Genomic DNA, 11,074 nt, shown 5'->3' with positions numbered 1-11,074 from the left:
GGCAAGCTGCTGGAACGCATTCTGGCAGCCCGCATCATCCAGCATCTGGTCAAGGTGGGACCCGATCTGTCGGCGGAGCAGTATGGCTTCCGAGAGGGCCGCTCAACGGTAGACGCGATCCTTCGCGTGCGGGCCCTCTCGGATGAGGCCGTCTCCGGGGGTGGGGTGGCTTTGGCGGTGTCACTCGATATCGCCAATGCGTTCAACACCCTGCCCTGGTCCATGATAGGGGGAGCGCTGGAACGACACGGAGTGCCCCCCTACCTTCGCCGGCTGGTGGGTTCCTACTTGGAAGACAGATCGGTCACGTGTACCGGACACGGTGGGATCGTGCACCGGTTCCCGGTCGTGCGCGGTGTTCCACAGGGGTCGGTGCTCGGCCCTCTTTTGTGGAATATCGGGTATGACTGGGTGCTGAGGGGTGCCCTCCTCCCGGGCCTGAGTGTAATCTGTTACGCAGACGACACGTTGGTCGTGGCCCGGGGGGGGAGTTTTGCTGAGTCTGCCCGTCTTGCTACGGCTGGGGTGGCGCATGTCATCGGCAAAATCAGGAGATTGGGCCTCGACGTGGCGCTCAGTAAATCCGAGGCCATGTGGTTCCACAGGCCCCGGAGAGTGCCACCTGTCGATGCCCATATCGTGGTTGGAGGCGTCCGTATCGGGGTCGGGGTGCAGTTGAAGTACCTCGGCCTCATTCTGGACAGTCGTTGGACCTTCTGTGCTCACTTTCAGAATCTGGTCCCTCGTTTGTTGGGGGTGGCCGGCGCGTTAAGCCGGCTCCTTCCCAATGTCGGGAGGCCAGACCAGGTGACGCGCCGTCTCTATACAGGGGTGGTGCGATCAATGGCCCTATACGGGGCGCCCGTGTGGGGCCAGTCCCTGGCCGTGGGGGTAGCGAAGCTGCTGCAACGGCCGCAACGCACCATCGCGGTCAGGGTCATCCGTGGTTATCGCACCATCTCTTTCGAGGCGGCGTGTGTACTGGCTGGAACGCCGCCTTGGGTCCTGGAGGCGGAGGCGCTCGCTGCTGACTATCAGTGGCGGGCTGACCTTCGTATCCGGGGCGTGGCACGTCCCAGCCCGTGTGGTCACAGCGCGAAGGGCCCAATCTCGGCGGTCCGTGCTGAAGTCATGGTCCAGACGGCTGGCCGATCCTTCGGCTGGTCGTAGGACCGTCGAGGCGATTCGCCCGGTTCTTGTGAATTGAGTGAATCGTGACAGAGGACGCCTCACTTTCCGGCTCACGCAGGTGCTCACTGGGCATAGTTGCTTCGGTGAGTTCCTGCACCGGATCGGAGCCGAGCCGACGGCAAAGTGCCACCATTGTGGTTGCGACTTGGACACGGCGGAGCACACGCTCGTCGCCTGCTCCGCATGGGAGGGGTGGCGCCGTGTCCTCGTCGCAAAAATAGGAAACGACTTGTCGTTGCCGAGTGTTGTGGCATCGATGCTCGGCGACGACGAGTCGTGGAAGGCGATGCTCGACTTCTGCGAGTGCACCATCTCGCAGAAGGAGGCGGCGGGGCGCGTGAGAGACACGCAAGCCCGCCGCCGTCGAGCGGGGGCCAGGGAGGCGGATCTCGCCCAAGCCCTGGCCCTCTAAGTGTTTCGGGTCCCCTTCATATGTCGGTCTGGGGACAGGCGAAGGGGGCCTAAGAAGACGACGTGCAAGCTGCTCTGCACGCGTTTTACGCAAGAGCATCCGGGTGATGGAAGGCCGGCTATCCTCGACCTACGCTGGTTCTGACCCAGCGGGGTATTCCGTAGGATAGACCATTCTAACCGGCGCCATCTAGGCGGGCTCCGGATAGCCTGCCGACCGAGAGGGCTGGTGGTCGTGGCGCCGACGACCACTGGTCCAGCGTCCCGAGGGGGAGGGTGATGGGAGAGATGTGCTCCGCACTAAACGCTTCACTTTCCCCCCTTTGCCTTTTCATGGGTTCTGTCTCATGCGAGGTTCGGACGCAGGTTGTTGAGCGACAGGAGGTTTTAGTCAGTTCGACTCCGACATGCCCCGCCTTCCATCCCCAGGGGAGGGCGGAAGTCCGGCGATTTCCTCCTGACCAAAAAAAAAAAAAAAAAAATTACAGTGTCACTAACTACAACTTTTTCAAAATCTCCCATATGAGATAGTTCTCCTTACCTCTACCCTCCATAGTTTTGGCGGCCTTTTTAGATTTTCCACAGATTATATCTTGTTTTTATTTATTTAAGAGATTTTACGACCTATAACTAAAACCTTTTATAAACCCAGTCATGTCTTATTTTAATTTAATATTCTTATTTTTATGAAAAATGATAACATGGAGTGAAATGAAATAAAGATGATTCATTTGAGACATTAATCAACTGGGATGAAATTAAATGAAATGAAATGGGATAAAATATAATCTCAGTAAAATGGTGGTCATTTACTGAGATTTTTTAAGTAGACTTTTTGGAGGATCCCGAGAAGTTACGTCCAGCGGCTTTGTTTCATTTTCCTACATTTGTGCACTTTCACAGATATTAAACAGTTAATAAACCACCTGTACGCCATACACATTTAAACCTGAAGAAACACCAAATAGACAAAATAAAACAAATCACACAACTTCACTCCTCGCGCTCCCGCCAAAAAGTCCTATATCTTAGTTGTTAGTAAAAGTTGGTTGTGACTGCACCTAGCTGTAACTACAATATGCCACAGTAGATGGAAACAAAACTAACATCGTGTACGAATTGATGTACCTTTGTTACATTAGAATATCTTCGGGTTTAATCATATTAATTTATTACTTAGTTAATATTGGCGAGGTAAAAACCGATTACCATATTGAAAAAAGAAAATGGCTAAAAAGTTGAGTTGCCAAAGAATTAACTAATAAAAAATTAGGTTATGTTGACATGTGGAATTTGTGGAACTGTATTGCAGAGTAGATTTTCCTAAACACATTATTATCACTAATTACGCCGCTTACAACAAAAAATACGTAGTTAAAGACTATATATATTGGAATTTCAAGGAATTACGCTCTGTATCTAATTGCTATTTTAGATAAATTCCCATTTTAAATTAACATTTAAGTTTTGTACATTCATTAACGCATGTTCAACTTTCTTGTATTTGTACTTATTAATGAAAATGGTGTCTGTGGAGATAAAGGTAAAGAAAGAAAAGAAAACCAAAGTATTTGCAGGGAGCAAAGTTGTCAAGCATAAGAAAAATAAACCTAAGAAATCTGTAGCTGAAAAAGCATTAAAACCGAAAAATTATGTACAAAATCCAACTCCGGCACCAATTATAAAGAAAAAGAAAAAGTATATTATGCCAACGAAGAGTGTGACAAACGACGTGGTAAATTCTTGTTTAACTGCTATCCTGCAGTTATCCATACTCCACAAGAAAAAAAATACTATCCTTGATGACGAGTCACCAATATTTTGTGAGATATCCTGCATCAAGATACAAAGTGTTCAAACTAATATTAAATTGTAAGTAATGCCATGTTTACCTACCCAATCGCTTACCTAGCTTCAATCCTTATTATAAAAGAGCTTGAAATTTAAAAACAGAATAAGATTTGATACGAAAATCAGGTGATGATACCACCACTTAAAATGCAGATTAGAAAGTTTGTAGTAACCTCTTGAAGCAGTGAGCATTTCTGAGCCTTCTGATTTAAATGTAATACAATAAAAAATGGACATATTTATTAAATGGGAGATAGTTTTATTTTAAAAACAGCTCTTTGTATTGCTTTGCTACTAAAAAAATGAACACAGTGTAAGTAAACTAATGTATTTTCCTTGCCTAGTGTGCTACCTAATAGCACTGCAGCATCAACAGGTGAAATATGTTTAATAGTTCCTGATATGAAAAAAGGAAGAAGGTTTGATCATGAGCCAACAATTGATCACTGGGAAGAATTATTAAGGAAATCTGGCGTAACACAGGTAAAATGCATACCTATTTTTAGTCTTTATTTAAAAATAATTTTGTACTGGGCCATTAACTTTCAATTTATCTAATACATATTTTAAAAAAAAAGGTTGACTTACAAGTGTGAAAATAAAATTTGGTGCAGTCATGGCTTAGGATAAGGGTTTCGGTGTACTCATATTGAGTGATTCAAATATTCTTGTTTTTAAATCCCACAAGTAAATGCGAATATTTCTGCTGAAATATATACGAACACATGTTCACTTCCACAATACATAAAATAAGTACCAAACCCATAAAAACAATTTACAGTTACTAGTCTTGTTAGTCTTTCATCAAGTCTTTTGCGGTAATACAGTTGGATGAGGAGAACCAACAACATATTGAGATTTAAACCTCATGCTTAAGGTGAATGGTGATATCTGAGTTCTGGTAGCCACTTAACCTCAGATGTGAGCACATTCACAAAAAATATTATAAAACTATGGTACAAATTGTACATATTTTTAGAATCATGGCTAACTTTTGTAATATTACAGGTAAAAACAATACTTCCACTAAGGCAAGTAAAGGTAGAATATGATCAGTTTGAGTTAAAACGTAAATTATTAACTCAACATGACTTTATCATGGTTGACACCAGAATATTGAGCCATGCATCACATTTGCTTGGAAAAATGTTTTTCAAGAAACATAATATGTTAATACCAGTAAGACTGCATGGCCAACGTGACCTTAAGAAAGCCATTGAAGTTGGTTTACGCACTGTAGTTCTCCGTTTAAATATTGGAATAACATCAACCATTCTTCTTGGTCATACTGGTATGCCGCTGGATACATTACAAGAAAATGTGATTTCTTTTGTTGATCAATTGAGAACTAGATATCCAGGAGGTGAAGCCAATATAAGATCTCTTGCACTATGTATTCCGATGTCTATAGCTGTGCCACTATATCTCACTTTAAGTAAGTAATATTAAATTTCATTTTTATGAACAGTTCTCTATTAGGTTGAAGGAACTGGATTCTTCCACTTCTTATGGCTGTCCCATTAATGATTAAACTAAAATATTTGAGATAGCTATTAAATTTAAAATTTTCTAATAGCACTCTACTTAATAGCAAATGAGCTGTGCGTATTCCAATCATTTAGTGTATAATAAACATATATATGTATACAGATAGACTGGTCCTATGGATTTTTTAAAATGATGACTTCAGCGTTACGGATTCCATTCTCTTCATCATTTACTTCGTCATTTATCATTACCTTCCATATTGACAATAATTAAGACTTAATTTTCCAATTAATTCCATTCATTCCCTTTCAAGTGTACAATGATAAAAACAGAGAGCTCCGCCTTGATCGGCTGTTTGTGTCGATCGAATGTTTTGTACGTTTTTTTTTCTACTTAAGCTGATGGTCTACAGAGACCATATCAGCGTAACCTTAACTAGTAGGTGAGCTCACGGAGCTCAAACCTGACGACGTTGCTAACACAAACCCCAGCAAGAGCCGTGCTTCGCAGAATCTACCACCGGATCGAAAACGCGTTCCACTGAGGGGATCCGGCGAGAAACTCAGTTGGGCTGTGTCTGAGGGTTAATTTACTCGCCGAGCTCTTTGTCGCAAGCGACGGGTTTGACGAGAACGAAGACCGGTGCTTGTAGTACCTAAAATTTTTAGGTACTCCAAGCACCGGTCCGGCTCCCGAGGCTAAAAGCACCGTTATTGGATCGGGAGGATCCGAAATGACGTGTTTTGGGCGACGTCGAATGTTTACCATTTGATCCGCAGGATCGGCTATGTAGTTTCTGGCAGCCACGATGAGAGGTTCTCGTGTCGTGCCGGTTTATCGAAGTGGCGCATTGATGCCAACTGTAGATACTTACTGATGGACTCTAGGTCCAGCTACAAAATTATAATTTGCGTAATTGCTGGTGGTAGGATGTCTTGTGAGCCCGCGTCGGTAGGTGCCACCACCCTGCCTATTTCTGCCATCTAGGAATAGTGCGTTTGAGTTTAAAAGGTGGGGCAGCCAGTGCACTGTACTAAGCCGCGTCCTCATTGCAAAAATAGGACCGGAATTGTTGCTTACGATGCTTGGCAGTGATGAGCCCTGGCAGGCGATGCTCCACTTTTACGAGTCCACCATCTCGCAGAAGGAGGCGGCGGAACGGGAGAGGGAGAGCTCTTCTTTCCTCTCGGCGCCGTGCCACCGCCGCCGACTTCGGGGTCGGAGGAGGGCGTTTATCCAGCCCCTGTGAATAGGGAGTCTCCTCCCGGTGATGGTCACAGGGCGACCTGAGGGAGTTGAGGCTGCGCCGCATGCTACCGTCACTCTAGCGCGCTGGCACCAAGAGGACAGGACGACGCATCGGCAGCTGCGGCTTGCGATGCGGTCCGCATTTTCGTCGGCGGTGTATCGCGTTCCGACCCCGCAGGCTGGTTCTGGCCCAGCGGGGTATCAGCGGCATCGCCCGGGCGGCCTGTTAGGACCGTCGTACCGTGGAGACTGGCGTCGTTGGTCGTCGATCATCGTCTCAACGACCCGTCGGTCAGACGTTCTCGGGGTTGCGCCGCATGTCTGGTTGTAGTGTTGACCGCGGGAACCTCCCTACTCTGACCGGGTTCTGACCCAAAACGGAGATCGGACGTCGGGTGTAAGAATGCAGGGGAATCGCGTTTAGTGCGGTAGGGCCCTAAAATTTCTAGGGCCTGCGGTCTGCTACCAACACTTGCAGATCGTCATGTCCCACATACCCAAAAAAATGTCAACATCAATCTAAACAACTCAATGCTAACGTATTACATTAAATTAAATTGTTTAAATATATTACAGGATCATCAAACACAGTTAATGCTCCCAAAATCAAAAAGAATAAACCAAAAACTTTCAACACAATAGAGGATGAATTGTCAACAATTCCAGGTAGCACAGTGACTGTTGCACCAGACGGGACAGTACATGTTATAAAACCCAACACTCAAAAGAGGTACAGTTTACTTATAATAAAGAATACAAAAAAAAGGTATGATACTTCACAAACTAGGACTATTTTTACTATAGCAGCTAATCTCTCCTAGTTCCAATAAGTTTATTTAGGATACAAGCAGATACCATGAATGCATCTGGCCCCCTATTATGCATTGCTGTAAATGGCAATAAAAACCCATATTTACTTAGTGCTTAGTGATTATGGGATCCTATATATATATATATTACAATTTGAATCCCATTCCACCTTCAAAAAAAGGTTGAAGTCTAAAATTTCTCTGTCTGGAATTAAAGGAATGGCTAGGTAGTAAATAATGAAGGACGCTTATACTTTGGATGACTAATAAAAAAAAACAATTCTTGATGTAGAGCTGATCTTTGCGCTCATTAATGAGGAACTTCTTTGGTATATTGTTGTGCCTTGGTGTGTTGTCTAATCAATTTGTGCATCTATTCCTAGGATGGGAGACTAAATAAAATTATAATATATGGCTTCCATGATAAAGCCTTTGCAAGCTCAACTGATTTATCAGTCTCAGGAACACCTTTGTTCCTTTATTCATTAGACCAAAACGCCTTGGATTGCCAGCTTATCTGATGCATCATTGACTCATGAACATTTTTGTCCAATATTCATTGGAAGGTAGAGCTAATTCAATAGCCAACTCCAAAGCTTCTTTCACAGTAAATAACTATATTGCTTTTCTTTTAATTTATAATGCTATGCTATATTTCAGTAACTGGCACTGTAAATTATTTAGTTGTCTTTGGTTCATTAAAAACAATATCTCTTAAAAAATAATAATATACATTGATGGCTAAACTGTTTTTTTGCTAATTTTAATTTTTTCTACTAGGAAAATAAATACTGTAATTAAGGAAGATGAAGAAATTGAATCTGAAAATGAATACAGTGAAGACAAAGATGCAGCAGAAGATGACCAATCTGAATAAAGACTTAACAAAATAAAATTAAATAATATTGAATGTGACTTTATTTTGCTTAACAACATATAAAACATTTACAATGATATCCATAATATAGATTTAATCAATTCTTAATGGCTTAGGTATCAGTTATTGTCCTGGGTATAAACCATAGAATTTACTTCATCGTTCAATTGTTTGTCTTTTTCTATCTTTGGTACAACAGTGACCATCATTTTCACTGGCCAAACCTTCTTAAATTTTTTGAAATTTTTGACTAATGATACTGGTTCCTGCATTTCTACGGGTTCTTTTTTTATTATCAATTCACTTTTTACAGTAACAACAGTGGTTCCCAAGTCAAGATCATTCATTTTTTGATTTAGGTCATCACTTATTTCTTTTTTAATCCAATGCTTTACCTCTGAATATGGCTTTGTATTATTTTTTAATTCTTCAAGTTTCTTTCCTCTCATAGCAATTATTTCCTCTGTTGTTATAGTTTTCTTGACATTTGAAATAGACACTGTGGAGTTTCCTTCATCGCCTTTATCTTCATATCTACACAGTTTTGATGCATTCTCTTTTGTATTATCATTAAATTTTATAAAATTGAATAAATCATCGTCTGTATCGGCATCAGCTTTTCGTTTCATTGGTTTGGATAGATTTAGTTTTTTTTCTGATGTTTTGCTGTTATTTTTATTGGTAGGATTTACGAAGTTGAATAGCTCATTTTCAGATGAATTCATTTCCATGGCTAGTTTCTTGGGAGGATTCTGTACATCATCAAATTCTTGATGTTCAGTTTTTCTTTTGTTACAGTTATCATTTTCAATGTTGTTAGTCCCAGAAGCAAATTTCTTGTTGCTTTGGGTATAACTGCTTACTTCACTTAACTTTCTCTTAGAACTATTTGTGACTTCTAATGTTTCATTGAGAAGTACTTGTTCTTCTTTATTTATATTTGTTATTTCTTGAGACTCTGGTGCCAAAATGTTAGTAATCTTATTTTGATCTGTTTGTTTAAGTATTTCATTAGAAAAATTGAAATCAGGATTGCAATATTTATTTAAAGAACAATAAAGTATAGCTAATCCAATTTCTGCATCAGGAATTACTCTTTTACCCTTGCTTTTTAAATATGAAATGATTTCTAACATCTGGTTTTTTTGAGCTTGGGTTTCTTGGCTTGTATTTGATATATTATATTGTATGACTATGAAATCTGGCTCACAGAGCGAAGCTTTTGTTAGTTTTGACTCGCTCAACAACAAAGGTTCTGCAGAACTTTTAACCAGGACTTTTTTATACACCTCAAACTGTCGTTTAGAAAAGAAAACACACTTTATTCCCAAAAATAAACCCTTTCTTTTATCATTAGGCAAAAATGAAACAATTTCTCTGTTCAATGTTGTTTCTATAATTTCAGGAGTAAATAATTGAGGGTCTGGTGGAATTGAAAGGCTATGTATAGATTCAAGGCATTTGTTCCAAAACTCAGTGGTTACTATATACGATCCTTGAACTAGTGCAAAAACAACTTTTATAGTTAAAGTCAATGCTGGCATGGTTAAATAACCACAACTATCATCCCATTCATTTTTTAGTTGCCCTCCTATTTTATCCAGAATAGATTTGAGGTGGAGAAGATTTTCTTTTTTAAGTGTTGATGTACATGTTACCAGCTCAAGATTGTAAACCCTCCAAATGCAATTAAGCTTTCCTAATTTCACAATATCATCAGATTTGAGTTGAACTTTAGTAGTCAGTTTTTCGGTGCAATCATTAATGAACGTACCATACTTGGAATCCAAATCTTGCACAAATAAACAATTATTTGAAGACAGCGTTAAAGAAGCATGTCGCCTGCTCAGCGACGAATCATCAATTACAGGAAAGCTACATATCTGTTTATCAGGACTTCGGCCTATAATCACTTCCCTTTTTTCAGGGGTAATGTACAATACTCTTTCGTCATTCTCGGCTCTTAAGTACCACATCTTTAGAACTTGAAATCAGATCGTTTGTAGATTTATCAACACAAATTACCAATAGCAGTAAATAGCTACGCTTTTACCATAGACAATTTATTTTTACGATTTTTTTATATTTTTTTGATGATAAAAGACCTGGTAACAGGAACATTGAGCTATAGTAGTTTTTTCAGTATAGTCGTCAAAGGGAACATTGAACACAGCCAGTTCTTTTGTAATATAATATAGATCAAGTTTTTGAAGTGAATACTTTGTGGTGTTTATGAACGCACATTTTTATGATGCGTAAGCCGGAACGCACGAGAGGTGGGAAACAGAATATAGTCTGTGAGACGAGACCTTTTTACCGCCAAATATTTAAAACATAAAAATATTTTATAATGTGTTAAATAACTAATATAATATAATTAGCTAGAATTGTTTATGCCGCTACATCAATAAAATTTATATTGTTTCAACTGTGATGTTAATTACATAAAACACGACTTTACGGCGAAAGAAAGATGGGACTCTACATGAACTCCCTCATTGGTGACCCCGACGTGATCGATCGTTACAAATAGAGATCGAGTACAAACCATATACACCTGGCGCAGCATCCAGACAAGGTCGAGTATAAACTATTTACACCTGGCGCAGCATTCAGGCAAGATCGTCTACAAACCATATACACTTGCCGCAGCATCGCCGCGCACAGCAGAGTGATCAAGTACAAGCGGTTAAACACCTAGTGCGGAATTCCACAACACGGAACTTATTTTCTTCTTTTTTTGTGTTTTCTGATTAACTCAGTGAAGTGTTTTTATATATTTTTTATTTTATTTTAATCTTAATACTTTTTCATATTCTCCGCCTATACTATAACTTTAATTTTGTTACATATACAACAGCTTTGTCGACATAAAAAAACAAGAAAAACAAAATTTTAATTTAATTTAAAGGTTCCTTTTGTAACAATAGTTAATCATATTTTGTTAACGGGCCTTCATTGCTCCACCAATTCATTGTATAACATTGTAGTTAATAATAATATTAAGGTATTATTGTACGATTAGTAGTAAGGAAATATTTGTTTTTACGAGGCAAAATAATTACAGTTTTAGGTTTTATATACATGAATGCTTTAGAGTAAATCGTCACGAAATGTAAGTCGGTGCTAACATCACATCTGTATTTTACTAATTTCTATTTTCTTGTTTACTATAATTTTATTTCATTGTTATACTGTG

General features: G+C 40.4%; 2 protein-coding genes across 2 annotated transcripts; one reads left to right on the top strand and one right to left on the bottom strand.

Annotated features, from left to right (window-relative positions):
• Positions 1-2,694: 2,694 nt before the first annotated feature.
• On the top strand, positions 2,695-7,908 carry LOC114253248 (ribosomal L1 domain-containing protein CG13096). Its single transcript, XM_028188038.2, has 5 exons — positions 2,695-3,474; positions 3,798-3,936; positions 4,462-4,888; positions 6,766-6,919; positions 7,779-7,908. Exons 1-5 carry the CDS (start codon positions 3,119-3,121, stop codon positions 7,873-7,875), a joined length of 1,173 nt encoding a protein of 390 aa, XP_028043839.2. The 5' UTR covers positions 2,695-3,118; the 3' UTR covers positions 7,876-7,908.
• On the bottom strand, positions 7,899-9,942 carry nbs. The gene has a single exon (XM_028188037.2). It carries the CDS (start codon positions 9,849-9,851, stop codon positions 7,995-7,997), a length of 1,857 nt encoding a protein of 618 aa, XP_028043838.2. The 5' UTR covers positions 9,852-9,942; the 3' UTR covers positions 7,899-7,994.
• Between the last annotated feature and the right edge of the window lie 1,132 nt (positions 9,943-11,074).

Source organism: Bombyx mandarina, chromosome 17 (assembly GCF_030267445.1).
Source record: "Bombyx mandarina strain Sakado chromosome 17, ASM3026744v2".
NCBI classification, from domain to species: Eukaryota; Metazoa; Arthropoda; class Insecta; order Lepidoptera; family Bombycidae; genus Bombyx; species Bombyx mandarina.
This window is presented reverse-complemented; position numbering and strand designations above follow the sequence as displayed.

Bases quoted from the DNA above. Each gene is read 5' to 3' on its own strand.
- LOC114253248 (XM_028188038.2), top strand. From the start codon at position 3,119: ATGAAAATGGTGTCTGTGGAGATAAAGGTAAAGAAAGAAAAGAAAACC. The intron at 3,937-4,461 runs GTAAAATGCATA...GTAATATTACAG, and splicing joins GGAAATCTGGCGTAACACAG to GTAAAAACAATACTTCCACT. The intron at 6,920-7,778 runs GTACAGTTTACT...TTTTTCTACTAG, and splicing joins AAACCCAACACTCAAAAGAG to GAAAATAAATACTGTAATTA.
- nbs (XM_028188037.2), bottom strand. From the start codon at position 9,851: ATGTGGTACTTAAGAGCCGAGAATGACGAAAGAGTATTGTACATTACC.